Raw genomic sequence first — 16,469 nt, forward strand, 5'->3', positions numbered from 1 at the left:
CGGCACGACGTGCATATCGTGGTGCACGAAGTTAGTTCTGAGGCGGATTGTGGCGTTGCATTTGCCGAGTGTTTTCGCCTTATGCCCCGTTACTCCTGTTAGAGCGGTAGAAGCGGAGAAAATGGGGGTGGTGCCCTTTAGTTTTCCCACCTTAATAAGCGTAACCGCGGCACCAGAGTCGACAAGGAAAGTAGCCTTTCCGTTTTTCGCTTGGAGGATTGGTAGAGTGACGAGATCGAGCTGTCGGTTCTTCGTATCCTCTGCCAGGTGCGCTATTTGATAATCTCTTGCGAGTCGGGTTTCCTGAGGACGCGGCGGAACAGTGTTTCCCGGGCCGCTTCCTACCGTCTCTGTATTCGGTTCTCCCTCTCGGCAATGCGCGGTGTTTACTACGGGGGCCCTCCTCGGCGGAGGGTTCGGTCGGGAGTCGCGCCTCGTGTTTTCACGAGATCCCGTCTCGCGTTTCAGGCGTCGGCATTCCTCGCGCGTGTGCCCCGGTATGTTGCAATATGAGCAGTGTTTCGTCGTGGTGTGCACGCGCGGCGGATGATCGGCTCGCGGTAACGTGAAGCGTTGCGCGTATCGGCTCGTGCGACATGCGAATCCCGCGTGTCCTTGCTTTCCACATTTTTGACAGGCTGGCGGGGGGCGTCGCGGCGGCGGGTCGCGGTCCAGGAAGGGTCGCGTCGGGATACCGCGTTGTCTTTCCTCCATAGCCGCCCCTGCGATGGCCTGTTGTAGCGTAGTATAATTTCGCGACCGCACGATCATTTGAGTATATGGGAGGAGTCCGGCCTGATAATTCTGTAATACTTGTTCCTGTATAGAATTCCATATCCCGCGTTTCTCGTCATCTGAGTATTTCGGGTTTTCGCTTAAAGCGTCGTATAGCTCAGTCGCGAGAGAGTCTGCTCGGAATCCAAAAGTTTGCGCGCTTTCCCCATGTCGTTGCCGCAAGTTATTAAAGTCGATTTGTAGGTATGAGGTGCCCCGTCGTTGCACGTAAGCTTCCTCTATTTCGCTTAAGAATTGTGAAAATCCGACGACTTTTCTAGTTTCGAAACGCGACAGCGCGCGTCCCGTCAGTTTGGTGTACAAGATTGCGGCTAATAGTTTACTTTCGTCCGCTGGGTCTATTTTTCGCGCGACGTATTCACAGGCTTTAATGAATTTTTTGGCATGCGTCTCGTTTTCGTCGAAGAAAGGGATCGTTTCGAGGGCATGTTTCATCGACAGGTATTGCCGGGGGTTGTCCAACGAGAATCGTACGTCATCGCGGTCGTGTGTTAGTGGTTCCCTCCGTAAAACTGCCGGTTCCGACGTTCGCGTGGAGTGGAGCGGTTCTCGCGACGCGTTCAGCTCGCTTTCTACCCGGTCTAAACGCCTATTTATTTCTTGTATGGCGTCTAAGATTGTGCTTAAAGTATCACTATGGGGTGCTGGCGAGCGCCTCCGTGTGATCGGAGAAGGGGGTTCGGGTCTGGGCCGCTTTATCACGATGTCGGCGGTTGTCACAGGGGTGCCGCCGACGACCTCCTCTTTCGATTCGCTCGTTCTGTCGCGTTCGCCATTGTCTGATACCATGAAAATTCGCTCGCCGGAATCTGTTTCAGCTAGTTGATTTTCGTTGAGCCTTGAGGAGGCCCCTTGATTATCGCGGGTAGGGTTTCGGCCGCGTCGTCGCATTTCTAACTCGTCTACTATTTCCGCGGGATCAAATATACTACTGTCGTATGAGGTAAGAGAGAATTCCCCGCGTTGCAATACGTTGCTTATATCACTACCTGCTTCTTCTAATAGCCTCTTCCGGTCGCTTTTTCGCGTTTCGTCGGTAGGTCGTGCTAAATTTAAGTCGGTTTCGTCGCACGGTTCGGTTTCTTCGCGCGGATCAAGTTCGGCTGAGCTTTCGCTATCGCTCTCTGTATTTAATGCCCGACGCACGTTATCGCGGATTTCACGTAGGGCGGCGGCTGCAATGCCTATGGGGTTTTCAGGGGGTGGTCGCCGTGCCCTGTGGCCTGATTCGCTATGTAGCCAAGATTTGTTGGCTATTTGAGCTCGCAAATCGAAGTCTTCGTCCGACATCGACTAGTCGGGTTAAGATTGACAATAAAGTTATATTTCGGACTTACACTAACGCAAGGTGCTGCATGGCGCTGTCTCTGCTTCCGGGTTTTCTCGTTGCCTTTTCCTTCCGGTACTTGTCCACGGCTGTCCGTTCCTTCGAGTGGCTGCGGCCGGGCTGCTGCTACCTTGGCTTGTCTCCCAGCTGTTCGGCCTCTCCGGTGTCGAGCGCGTGCGATATCGGCAGAACCGCTGCTTGAGCTGTCCTAGTCTTCTTTTTATGTATAGGGTGAGTCCGACGTCTCACTTTTGTTTTTTGTTTCAGAAATCTTCTATATGGCCCGTCGAGAATAGAGGGACGTCGCCGGAGCGGTGCCTCGCCGGGAGGCGGATCCCACCGTTGCCACCAGAATGTTGCACAACGACGGTGCAAGGGGTCCGTCCTCCCGGTTCTTGTGTATATATTAACGAGGGCCGTAATAAAAGATAACTTTTTATTTTATGTAGATGTCTTTTTATTTTCCTTTGGTTGCGTTCGTAGGCTTCGGGCAGCGTTACCCCAGTCGTAGTAATTAACAGAATGACCCGCGGGCGTTCGGTGGCCGCGGGTTATATACGCGACTGTTGCTAAGGCGGAAAAGCAACAGTCCGCGGATTCCGGGCGCATAGGACAGTGACCGCGTTCGGTCATTGCCTATGCGAAAAGTGCAAGGCGTCGATCGGTCAGCGGATTCCGCGATCGGAAGATCCGATCGACGCTGGTTGTTAACCCGGCCAGCGCCTTCGCGTGCGCGGCCTTGCTGTTGCCAGGGTCGGGTTACAACAGTTTCTACATATCCACTTTTAAACCAAGCATATTTAAAAAGATTTTTAAACCTAGGTGAAGGAAGCTGATTGTGCGTTAGTGATTGCAATTTTATTATTTTATTATGGGAATGTAAATTGACATCTCTCTCTTAGAAAATTACATTATCTGAAAATAAGCGTACAAAATTTTTCCAAAACCGGAATCCAAACACATCTAAAGGTTAAATTATACCCGTCGTCTTTTTTGGAATGGTTGCAAACTGTACTTCTTTTTTTTTTGGAATCAATTGTAATTGGCTTGGGCAGTGTCCCGTCCACGAGTCAAGTAGTAGCATGTGTTGTAACCCGCTACGCCACGCTGGTCATTGACCACCGCGTGCGCTAGATTTTTATACAAGACTCAGCAGATTGCCATACCGTTGGGATCTGCTGAGCCTACGAAGCAGTCTTGTCAGCTTTTCGTCATCACGCGCTATCAGCAAAAGGCAGTAAGGCATGTGGCCACTTTCTTCTGCGATTTCGCTGACAAGACTAAAATTAATATTATAAAATGCACGAGCTCCGAAGCTTATGCAAGTCAGTTCGAGAGTACGAGCTAACGACTCGTAACTTTATTACCGATACACGTAAACATTACTCTGCGAAGGAAATAAAAGTACTACCACTTAATAAAACAAGAAGGGTACGTTTTTTAAACTATAAAGTACACCCTGTAAGTGTAATAAATCGGAGGACGGACTCCGTGCATCGCTCCGGTGCAACACATGCTTTTACGACCAGTATTCGGTAGGTACACTTCACTAAACCAAGTTTTAAAATGTTTGAATGTAAGTTTCTCTGATTTTGAAGCTTGATTATAGATGTTAACTGGACGGAAAAAAGATTCTTCCACTCTTAGACCAAGTGTTTCAGTAGATTCTTTTAAAACCAAGTATAATGGTGAAAGAAGACTTCCACTTGCTGAAATAATCGGCATTATAGTGTAACTGTGTGTCGTAGCAGATACCGATTGAACCGTTACTTCAACTGTTTTCATTCCTATTTACGTCAATGTTCGCTCAGAATGTATTTCAAGGTTGAAGTCACTCTCATCTGCATTATAAATTTCTTCAACTCTAATAACTAGAATGCTAGATTTTACGTTTAAAACAAACGATTCTGCGATATCTCGTAGATTTTCTATACTTTTAAGCGTAACTCGCGTCTTGAATGTTATTATCTTACGGAAAACAATTTGTTAGCAATAGACATTTACATTACGCGGGCGACTCGCAATATGTATAACTAGTGTGTACTGCCATCTGTGAACCCATACAGCACAGCAAAATTGTAACAATATTGCAGCAAAATTTTTCGGCAAGTTTGTAACATTGCAAAAACATTGTAAAATATTGTAACAATATTAATGTATTATTACAGCAACTATGAAATGTCCGCTTTTTAAAACGTAATTCAATATTGTTATAATATAGCAATGTAATGTTTCAATATTATTATACAGGGTGTCCCAGTTGATGTAAAAAAGTTTTTAGTTGTAGGTTGGGCTTCCAAAAATAAGTAGAAAAGTCCTATACGGTTTTGTAAGTTAGGCGTTAATAACCGAGAAAATAACATTTTATCATCAATAATAGTACCTCGTAAGTGATGTGGAAAACTATTATAATTGATATTAAATATATCCCTTACCTAAGTCTATTTCTTAGATAACAACGCTCCTGAGAAACAGCGTCGTGCGCGCGGTTTGAGGACTCGGCCGGCCGATCGTCAAGTGTAGTGAGGAAAAGAGGCGGTGTCTCTGGAATCGACGAGAGCAACAGTTGACGGCGCAAGCAGATCGATTGACTTTAGAAGAATTTAATGCATGGAATCAGCAATGTGAAGAATATATCGAATTATTGGAGGACTAGGGGCGAAATAAACGTGCAAGATTATCAATCGGTGCGAAGCAATCACTAGTTGCATGTATTACACGTATCGAAAGTTTAAGAGATTTAACAAAACAACGTTTCATTCATGTGGGTGCTGAACATAATACAAAAAATAAAGGACTTCGATGGCGTGAAATCGACACAGCTTTTGAAAGCCGCATATTAACTGGTGTGGTAATTAATTCAAACTATATCGAGCCTTACAAATTTCTGGAAGATGCGCGAGACATTGTATTGAAACATGTGCAAAATATTATGCATAAACATAACAATATAAAAATTAACGTTGTATTTAATGGTGAATTTGTGGCTAACAATAAAACTGCAAATAAAAGTGTGTGCACAAAAAACTGTAAACTCTTTCGTTTAAGTGATCTACAAGAGTGGTACGAGTCACGCATTATCGAGCCTATTCTCGCATCCTTGGACGAATTTCAAGAACGTGACAGTGGGTGGGCACTGTCGCGTATACATAATTTGATGATAAATGTAAATAAACACAATCCATTACATGCTGGGTGCCATGTGATATTACCACAGGAAATTAAAATGAAAAGAGCTGTGATAAATATACAATCTGCTGACAATGCATGTTTCGCATGATCAGTGGTAGCCGCTCTATACCCAGCCGAGAAACATTTGGATCGAATAATATCATATCCACATTATGCAACAGTGTTAAATCTTGAAGGTATTGAGTTTCCAATAACTATGAAACATGTTAAAAAATTTGAAAATCTTAACAATATTTCCATCAACATATATACGATTGAGAAGAAAAAAATTCTACTAATACAACTCACAGATAAAGTACGAGAGAGACACATTCATTTGTTGTACACACAGCGAGATAATGATGTTGGACATTTTTCATTGATAAAAAATTTATCACGTCTTATAAGTTCACAGCTGAGTAAAACAAAGAGTAAGAAATATTTTTGTGATCGGTAAGTATAAAAATGTTTTTTTCTTTTATACAATAAAAAAAAATTTTAATGCATTTATATTTTTTATTTCAGATGCTTACATTACTTTAGTTCGAGTGAAAGATTAATGGTACATAGCGCAGATTGCGGAAAAATTAATGAGTGCGCAATTATATTATCATGTGATGAAAACAAATGGTTAAGTTATGACAACTATACTAGAAAGGAACGAGTTCCATTTGTGGTATATGCCGATTTGGAATGCACCCTAGAAAAAACGAATGCTGACTCTACCACATCTACATGCACACGCCAACATCATAAGGTTTTTAGCATAGGGTATTATGTATGCTGTTTATACAACAAGTCGCTATCAATGTATCGGTTTCATCGCGATAATAACTGTGTCGCATGGTTCGCCGAGGAACTTAAAAATTTAGCGCATAATGTAAAAACAATTTTATCAGCTAATGTACCCATGGCTGATTTTACACCAGTTGAGTTGGAAAATTTTAACAAAGCTACACATTGTCACATATGTGAAAAACCATTTGTATCAGATGACATACGAGTCCGCGATCACTGTCACTTAACCGGTCGATATAGAGGACCAGCACATTCAAATTGTAATATAAATTATATGGATTCGAATTGTATTCCCATAGTTTTTCATAATTTATCGGGTTACGATGCACATTTTATTATCAAAGAAATTGCAACAGCCTATGAAGGAACTATAGAATTGCTTCCCATAACGAAAGAGAAATATATATCATTTACAAAAAATGTTAAAAGCACCACTGATAATAGAAATAATTGTATAAAATTAAGGTTGATTGATTCATTTAAATTTCTAAATACAAGTCTTGAGAAGTTAGCATCATTTCTAAGTAAAGATAAATTGCAAGTGTCGCGATATGAATTTTCTAATCTAACTAATGAAAATTTTGATTTATTAACACGTAAAGGAGTCTTTCCATATGAATATGTTGACAGTATTGAAAAATTGGAAGATGTATGTTTGCCTCCACGTGAATCATTTTACAGCTCATTGACTGATGATACAGTATCTGAAAATGATTATGCACACGCTATAGATATCTGGCAACGATTCTCAATTCAAACGCTCGGAGAATACAGTGATTTGTATTTAAAAACTGATGTCTTGTTATTTGTTACGTCAGAGGTAGGAAATTTTAAATGGGTTCATTCACCGTTACTCGGATGCTTAGGAAAAAGGCACAAGAGTAGGTAAAGAGGAGGAAATGGGTTGGACGTAACAGCCGATCCTTGCGTGGCGCGTATTTAAAGGGCCACGCGTAAACGCACTAGGAATGGGTTCGAGTCGGTTGAGTGCGTAATATTTGTTCTTTTTAGGGAAAGAAACTTAATTCTTATTCCCTGGGATAGAACCAGAGGTGGTTTTCGCAACACGGGTACCAGGGTTAAAAATAAATAACTGATTCAAATGATGAAATGCGTAATTTTAATCTTAATTAAAATACAAATTTTGAATAGAAAAATAGATTTAATGAATTTAAAGTGATTATGAGATAAAAAGAAAGAGGAAGAGGGCTTAATAAAAGATATAATTTGAACATTTTAAAGATATATTTATAAAAATAAAGAATGGAAGAAAATAAATTAGGAATTAAATAATAAAAAAAAACTAACAATAATAATAGCAATAGATAATCATTATTCTAAATTAATTTCTATAATCTCGGTAATCCGGGCCGTCGACCTCGGGAACACCCTGTCGATCAACCTGATCGGAGCCAGGAAGGGATATTCTACTCCAGGATAGTAGATGAGGATATTATGGTCAGGAGTCGCCCTTCTGGCTTCCCTCCTGATCTCCTCGGGATCGAAGGAATCAGGGCCTATTGTATAGGCCCTTTCGGGGACGGGATCCGTCCACGGAGTGCAGGTGCTCCGGAGGAGTTCGAGGAGAGGATCTACGACCTCACTCTGTTCCTCTTGCTCCTCCACGAACTCTACGCTCGGGACGGGGGAAGGGGAACGTTCCGGGCTGTCAGGCTCATGCCAAGAGACGGTCTCGTCTTCAGCAAAAGAGTCGACCTCCTCGGGTTCCCCAGGGTAAGGAGTCGGTGAGCGGACGGGAGAGGAGCATGCCTGAGGAGCAACTCCAGGAGAAGGTGTGGACGAGTTCAAAGAAACGTCCGGAGTATAGGAAGGAGTTGTGGGGCGGAACAGCTCCGGCTCAGGTTGAGGGGGCGAGGTCGATCTCGGACGCGACGGCGATGGTGTTCGCCGCGGAGTATTCTCCTCCGTTTCTAAGTCTTCATGGTTAATCGGCGAATTGGGAGGTACAGAAGGCAGAGGAGACCATGAACGCTCTGTTTTCGCTCTCGGAGGTTCAGGTGTGAGCTCCCTTGGTGCTGCCGCGAATAAGAATTGGATGAAGAAGCTTCTGACCAATTCTCTTAACTCGCGGACCTTGCGATTTCTCCGGGCGCGGCTTTTCTTTATTGACCAAAGGTTCCTTGATTCCACTAAAAGGTGTTGATTTGATTTTTAATTTAACAAAATGATTTCTGCGGGAGAAATGTCAGGGCAACACGCCGCATCACTCCTTCCGGATCCCCCTTTACGCCACCTCAAAGATTCTTTCGGTTCCTCTGACAGGATGGACCCTTACTCGAGCTAAGGTTTCGATAGTCACCATTTACTGGCGGCATATCGCAACCTCTGACACGAGGAGGCCCATTAACCAAGTCGAGTTACCGGAGAATTCGAGGGACTTTTGAGAGATGCCTATTTCGGAGAACGCAAACGGCACCCTGGCAAAACCCGCGTCATTCATTTTCAAATATATGAATTTTAAAATCTTAGTGGAACCATTTCAAACGGCCGGAAGTGAGAAGGTAGAATAAATGATGAAACTTACTTTTTGCTGTCTTCGGTTGCTTCTTGGACGAGTCCCTTGCAACTTCTTTATTAATCTTGGTTCGGCACGAGTCACACACAATATCAATGGTATAAACGAGATGAAATTCAGAGACTGAATGAGAGCGAGTCCTGCTGGAACACGCGTTTTAATAACCTCGGAAAAGGGGTGGGCTAGCGCCGGATTTCCATTTTTGGAAAAGTCAGTGCTCTGATTTGGCGGCCATGTCCCTCCACTTTTCCTTTTTCTTAATTATTGGTCCTTCGATCTTATTCCTTCTCTGATTTGCTTAAGCTCTAGTTTTCGTCCTTAGCTTTTTAATTAGTGGTGTGGAGTTCCCGATATCTATTGGCTCGAGAGAAGAAACTTGGTTGTACGAAACTCCGCCTGCATGGCTTCCCCTTCCAACCTTCCAGAATATTGTCATTAATAGTCGGGGAAAAATTCTTAAGGACCCCCTTTTCGTTATCACCGGGTCGCGTTTGTTTATGGGATCCGGTCGCGTGTCATATTCTTATGACTGTGGAGCTTTCACCCTCTTTATTTACGTTTCGTAGTCGCGGTCTCAAGTGCTTCACTTATCGCCAGATATTTGATATCGATTCCAAATTGTTTTAGGTTCCTTCTAATATTCTTTAAAGAGTCTTCTGTTTATATTTCCCGTTGGTATCTATGCTGTGATTGTTCTAACTTTCATTTAAGCATCCGGCGATAAGAGTTTCAGAGTGTAAATTATTTTCTTCTGAAAGCTTGGAAGTTCTCTCTCGTCACCAAATAGTCACGGTTTACTCCCTTTATCTAATTTATTGACCGCGTGTCGGAAAAAAGGAGATGTGGAGTCCGAGGACGTAACATTATTAGCTGACATATTTGAAAACTTTAGAGACAGCTGTATAGCGAGTTACAAACTTGATCCCGCGTATTATTACACTTTACCAGGTTTTACGTGGGATGCGATGTTAAAACACACGGGTGTAAAATTTGAACTTCTTACTGACATTGATATGGTTATGTTTATTGAACGTGGTATATGCGGCGGTTTAAGTCAATGCTCAAGCAGATATGCATGTGCCAATAATAAGTATATGCAGTCATACGATTCATCAAAATCATCAACATATTTAATGTATTTTGATGTTAATAATTTGTATGGATGGACGATGTGTCAACCGCTACCATATGCCGATTTTCAATGGGTTGACAATGTTTCTAATTTCGATGTGATGAGTGTGCCACTAGACTCACCCAATGGTTATATTTTCGAGGTTGATTTAGAGTATTCACAACGTTTACACGATGCACATGCCGACCTACCGTTCTGTCCAACACGCGATAAGCCACCCGGTAAGCGGCAGGACAAGCTTCTCGCAACCTTATATGATAAGAAGCGTTACATCATTCATTATCGCAATTTACAGCAATGTATTAATCGTGGACTGCATCTTACAAAAATACATCGCATATTACAATTTAAACAATCCCCATGGCTACGTGTTTATATAGAACTTAATACTAAATTTAGAACGCTTGCAAAAAATGATTTTGAAAAAAACTTGTATAAATTAATGAATAATGCAGTATTTGGAAAAACTATGGAGAACGTGCGTAATCATGTTGATGTAAGGCTCATAACACATTGGGAGGGCAAATTTGGTGCTGAGGCATTGATCTCGAAACCGAATTTTCATAGTCGTTGCATTTTCGCTGAAAATCTGGTAGCGATTGAAATGCGTAAACTTGAAGTAAAATTTAATAAACCGATCTATGTTGGAATGTGCATTCTGAACATATCTAAAACATGTTTATATGAATTTCATCATGAGTATATGCAACCTCTTCATCAAAATAAATGTAAAATTATGTATACTGACACAGACAGTCTTATATATTATATAGAGTGCAAAGACGTTTATGAGATTATGAAACGTGATATTAATAGATTTGATACAAGTGATTACGCTTGTGACAATGTGTATGGTATTCCACAAGTCAATAAAAAAGTACCAGGTTTGATGAAAGATGAAAATAATGGAGCGATCATGACTGAATTTATTGAACTTCGAGCAAAAATGTATGCATTACGAGTAGATGGTAAAAAAGATACAAAAAAGATTAAAGGTGTTAAGAGTAATGTTGTCGCCAAGAAGATAACGTTTGATGATTACACACGATGCTTGAAGGAGGAAATAGAAATGACGCGTCAGCAAACATGTATAAGATCTAAGCTGCACGAAGTGTATACTATACGTGAGGAAAAAACTGCTTTAAGTACATATGATGATAAACGATATATTATACAGGATTCTATTGAAACATTACCATGGGGGCATTATAAAATACCGTTGTAAAAAATTTTTATACATTATACATTTTACATTATACATTATATATTATATATTATACATTGTAAATAAAAAATTTTTTTAATTATATAAAATTCTTATAAAATTCTTATAAAACGTTATTCTTGCATATCCATGAGTTATGTGAATTATTAAATCCCAGCCACTTTACATAAACATTATTTCCTCAATTTCGTAACACTTTTTCAACAAGATATACATCAGGATTATTTACGTGAAGCAATTCCTGTTCATAGAATCCTCCGGCGATAGGTTTTCCACAAGAATCCTCCAACAAGTACGTCACAGGATTAGTTTGTAACGGTAGCGACTTCAGTGTCGCGTAGGTTTACCGGATTGAGGCTCGCCGGAGCCAGGGTTCGTACGAGCGCGATAGCGTCGGGCTCCTAGTTGTGGCCTAGGCCGACGGGGACGCCCGTCGGCGAGATCGAGGTTGATCGGGCTGGCCCGAGGGGCATCGGTCGGGGGCGCCCAACCGCGGCGATGGCTGGCGACTGACTGTCGCGCAGCGGATCCGGTGCCGGACGGGAGCGCCCGTCCGGGGGATCGGGTGGCACGAAATGCCCTGGATTCGGCGGCAGTCGGGAGCGCCCGACCGCGGCGGTGTCGTCGGCAATGTGCCGTACGGCAGATCCTATAGCCTGGACGGGAGCGCCCGTCCAGGGAATCTCGGTGGCCCGGACTAGCCGGGGGCGCCGGCGGTATCCGGTCGCCTCGGTGGTGGAGCCTCGAAAACGCCCGAGGTCTCCAGGAACCTGAAGATATACTCTGTCTTGGGAGCGCCCAAGACAGCGGAAGACTCAACGGGAGCGCCCGGGGACGAATCGGGAGCGCCCGAGTCGGAGAGTACTAGAGAAAGCTTCGGAAGCGCCCGAAGCCTATCGGAGCTGGAGGATGTGGTTGTGATCAGGATTCGGATCAGACAAGGTACCAGCTCTGCCGCGAACTCGGCTTATATAGCCGCCGAGATGAGAGTGGGAGAGCTCCCACTCTTATCTCGGCGGTGCGCGCCATCGTCGGGCCGGTGGTCGCCCGACGAACCTCCACGGCGCGTCCGGTGCTATCTGGGCCGATGGTGGCCCAGGTCTTTCTCGGTGACGGCGTTAGCCGTCTAGGGCGATTGTCGGCCCTTTAGTGGCGGGGCCTAAATCCTCGCCACAAGTTTTTTGCACTTTGACAATTGTAAATACTTCCGTAGTCCAATTTGGTGTATAGCCTCTTTCAAATATTGTTTTGAATTTGCTAACACGTACTGAATCACCAGTTTTAAACCGTGCTGGAGCAGCAATCTTTAGGCGGCTATAGGCCGTTGCCAAGAGTTTGCCTGCGTTTGCAGGGGTAACATCGATAGGTCGCATACCAATAGTTCGATGTTTTTGTATATTATAATCCAAAACGAGCTGCTGCAGTGAATCAAGCCATTTATAATTTCCATTGAGTGTAAACATTTTCCACATAGCGTTTTTAAGCGTTCAATTAAACCGTTCGACAACTGACGCTTTTATTACAGTGTATGTAGAATAAGGGTTAATATTATGTTTTTTCTAGAGTTTTTGTACGATTGCGTTGTAAAATTCTTTTCCTTTATCAGTTTGAAGATTATTCGGACATCTTTTATTATTGCGAAAGATCTTTGCAATCGCTGTTGCAACTTCGATACCGCTTTTCGTCTTTAACGGTACAGCCCATGCATGCTTACTCAGCACATCGATAACGGTGAATATGTAGTGGTAACCTTGGTTAACACGTGTGTATGGGCGCATCTCGACTACATCAGCTTGCCACAAGTCATCATACCCGCGCACTATGACACGCCTTCGAGAAAAATTTCTTCTCGCCGGTGTATGCAATTCGTTTACCAATTGTAGTTTTTCTGAGCTTATTTTCTTTGACATTTTTAAAGCTATAAGATTTACTGCACTATTAAAAAAAATTTTTTCATAAATATGAACAATAGCAACACCAAAAACGATAACAAAAACGGGAACAGCAAACGGCAAACGGCAAACGGCAACGGCAGCTGTTTAATTCTGTTCACCCGCGAATAAATTTATTGCGAAGCGTGTTTACCACAACCTGTAGACTACTCTGTAGTATTTCTATTTTCTTATTCAGTTCATTTAGTTGATCTTTTAAATTCTGCACATTCTGCTGAACATTATTATTAAGTTCCACAATTCCATTCTTTAAAATCTGTAAATTTTGTTGAACATATTGTTTGTTGACAGCATCATCATCATCCAAAGATTCAGCTACATGCTTAATTTTGCGTGAACCCGCGTCATAATCGGTGAATGTTACACAAAGAGCGTTATCGCGCACGTAATTTCTAACTAACGCATTATATCGATAATGTTGATTGGTATTACTTCTTCCACCATCTTTAAGCAATGTTCCAAACTTGTTAATCGGCATTTCGATATCAAATAATTAAATTGTGTATGCATACTTTAATTTATAATAAACTTCACTTCGCAAAGTTCCTCAATAATTGATAAAATCGCATTGTCGTGAGCGTTATAACCCGCGTAACGTGAGGCTTCGAGCAATCGAAGACGATCTACGAGCTCATTTGGATCATCCCAATGAACATAATCGATTTTATTATTGTTTAATGTTACAGCGTATGGTATACCTTGTCCAATTTTTTTACTCAGCACAGGAGCGATTATATTCTTATATTTATGACCCTTGTTACTCTTTACTTGATTTTGAGAATTGTAGTCACGTTTATGTGCATTCGTTACCATGAGTATACTTTTATAATTTTCTTTATCGGTATCAGTATAACTGCTCTCATCCGGAAATCTCATAAAAATCAATTCATAAAGCCCCACTGTTTCCGGATACTTTTTACCATCTATCAATATATTATCGTTTTTATCTAAATCAACACGCTTGTTGCCAATCATTGTTCCATTGTCGTTGAAATAAACTCCGTAAACGCTATCGATGTTAATGGATTTTTTTCCGCTCAAAACAGCGCCTAGATACTTTTGTCCCAACGGTCCATAATGAGTTTGAAGAGTCTTCCAACCTTCTGATGTTTGCAACTTTTGTCGAATAGATGTTACCAGCGGTTCGTCCGCGGTATCGAAAACGTCTTCAATGGAATGAGAGTGTGAACGTTCCCCTGATAAAAAATTTTGCTGTTGCGTGAACTTAGGCGTCACGTTTAATGTAGACAGTATGGTGTGCGATCGTTTTAGCGCCGATTTAATCGGAGTCGATTTAATTGGAGTCGATGCTGTTATTGATGACGTTGTACTTAATCGTTTCCGTTTTGGTGTAAATCTACATTCATTTTTTTCTTCCCCCAATAAAGATATCAACGATGTATTTATTAATCGATTCTGTTTTGGTGTTGATCTACTTTCTTCTTTTTCTTCAGGTAATGATATTGGAGACACGGTAATTAATCGTTTTTGTTTTGGTGTTAACACATTTTTTTTTCCTGAAAAATATGATTCGTTCTTTGATGTGGTTGATTCAACTTCGCTGTGTCCAACGGTGTTTTCTACAATCTGTTTAAGAGGCTCAACGATGGGTTTAAAATGTCGCTCCAACGCAATATCTTCTTCCATTTTTCCCGTCTTCATAGCATGATACTTTTTGCGAATCGAATCGCTCGTTTGAGCAATTTTCTTCACAATTATCTCTCGATTTTTAAGTTCACTGCTGTTATTCATATCGAGCTAGACAGTTATCAATCGGTGTATCGACAAAGACTGATCACATTAGGATACCACGAAGTCGTTAAATCCCTTTCTATAGCGACCGTTTGAAATAGCGCTGTCCTTATCAATTACCACAAATTCATACTTTTGTTACCAACATATTCGACACAATTTACCAAAATCTTCGAATGACATATCAGTGTTAACATGATCATTATATATATGTTTCATATTTGTACCATCCTGTTTAAATAGAATTAAAAAATTCGTATTGTCACATATAAGATGCTTCGGTATTTTCGCATACGTTTAACAAAGATAAAAACTGTCAACGTTCGCGTGTCGCCCCATTGCAAAGTATTCTCTTACCACGTCCTGCTTATCACATGCTATGTCATCAAAAATAAATATAGAATTCGGAAGAGCTTCGCTCGGTGGAACAACATCAATATTATTTGAAAATGTGAAATAATTAATTTCTTCTATTGGTGCCAATATCTCTTTCAAATACTGATATTTTGGTTGTTGCAACGATTTCGAGTATACATAAACGTTTTCAAATCGTACACCATGCGAACTTTCCAACAGACTTATTAATACATTAGTTTTGCCGCAATTTGATTTACCACAAATGATAGCGCGAATAGAACTCGGTAACGTATTTTCATGTCTACGTAACACACACTCAGATAATAACTTGTCATCGAAATTCACCACCTTGATTGGTGGCGCTTGCTGTATGAACCGCATTCTACCTTCTAAATGAGATCAATATTATCCATGCTGATATATTTATAGTTGTGCGCACAAAAATTAAACGCTCAGTATTCAATATGTTTTTGCTGCTGTCGGACGATTGTAATATTTGTAATTTAACCGTTGAACAACTACAACATATTCCGAAAATATTTTTATTGCAACGATTTTCACAACATATTGACTATTTGTGGAATAAGCTTCCTGAACACTTAAAAGTTGATTTAGATGTTCAGCGATACCGTCAATGTTTAAAACATTATAATTTATTGAGTTATGAAACGCATGTTGACGGTCCTGCGCCATTAATAAAAAACTGCGTCGAATGTCAAAGAAAATTGGGCGAGGGTTGTTAAACAGAGCGATTAACGCACTTCCGTTTGAATTGCACATACCCGGGTACCAGTTTTGTGGCCCTGGAACTCGATTAAACGAGCGATTTGCCAGAGGAGATCGTGGATTTAATCCGTTAGATGCGGCTTGTTGCGATCACGATATAGCCTACTTACGTAGCAACAATCTCGCAGAGCGCCACGTGGCTGACAATATTCTTGCCAATAAAGCGCTGCAACGTATTAACGCAGAAGATTCAAGTTTTGGTGAAAAGGCCGCAGCCACGACCGTATGGGCAGCTATGAAAGCAAAAACGAAACTTGGTATGGGCTTATGTGCAGCGAGGAAGAATACGCTGAAGAAGAAAACGGTAAAGAAACGAACATTTCCGATAGCAAAACGTGGTAGCGTTATACCGCTTCTACCCTTACTGGGTGTTATCGGTTTGCTCGCTGGTGGAGCCGCAGGAATCGCAAAAGCTGTAAATGATAAAAAAACCTCACAACGCCAACTTGAAGAAATGAAACGTCACAATTACGCCATGGAAGGTCGCGGTGTTTATCTCGCTCCATACAAACGTAGTGGTGGAGTTCGAAAAAATAATAGAAATAAGAAAGGAAAAAAAAAACGCCGATGAGACGTTAAAACTTCCCAAAGGTGCTACTACCGATATACAGTTTCGACAATTAGCGAAACACATGCGC

General features: G+C 41.7%; 3 protein-coding genes and 1 pseudogene across 3 annotated transcripts; 2 read left to right on the forward strand and 2 right to left on the reverse strand.

Moving 5' to 3' along the window:
- Window positions 1-2,636: 2,636 nt before the first annotated feature.
- LOC139107848 (uncharacterized) lies at window positions 2,637-4,108 on the reverse strand (annotated as a pseudogene).
- LOC139107849 (uncharacterized) lies at window positions 4,106-6,980 on the forward strand. The gene has a single exon (XM_070665713.1). The coding sequence runs from the start codon at window positions 5,853-5,855 to the stop codon at window positions 6,978-6,980; it is 1,128 nt and encodes a 375-aa protein (XP_070521814.1). The 5' UTR covers window positions 4,106-5,852.
- A 2,612-nt stretch (window positions 6,981-9,592) lies between these two features.
- LOC139107850 (uncharacterized) lies at window positions 9,593-10,984 on the forward strand. The gene has a single exon (XM_070665715.1). It carries the CDS (start codon window positions 9,593-9,595, stop codon window positions 10,982-10,984), a length of 1,392 nt encoding a protein of 463 aa, XP_070521816.1.
- Window positions 10,985-12,030: 1,046 nt separating this feature from the next.
- Window positions 12,031-15,627, reverse strand: LOC139107877 (uncharacterized). The gene has a single exon (XM_070665747.1). The coding sequence runs from the start codon at window positions 14,686-14,688 to the stop codon at window positions 13,450-13,452; it is 1,239 nt and encodes a 412-aa protein (XP_070521848.1). The 5' UTR covers window positions 14,689-15,627; the 3' UTR covers window positions 12,031-13,449.
- Window positions 15,628-16,469: the final 842 nt, after the last annotated feature.

This window comes from Cardiocondyla obscurior, linkage group LG14, assembly GCF_019399895.1.
Source record: "Cardiocondyla obscurior isolate alpha-2009 linkage group LG14, Cobs3.1, whole genome shotgun sequence".
Classification (NCBI taxonomy): Eukaryota; Metazoa; Arthropoda; class Insecta; order Hymenoptera; family Formicidae; genus Cardiocondyla; species Cardiocondyla obscurior.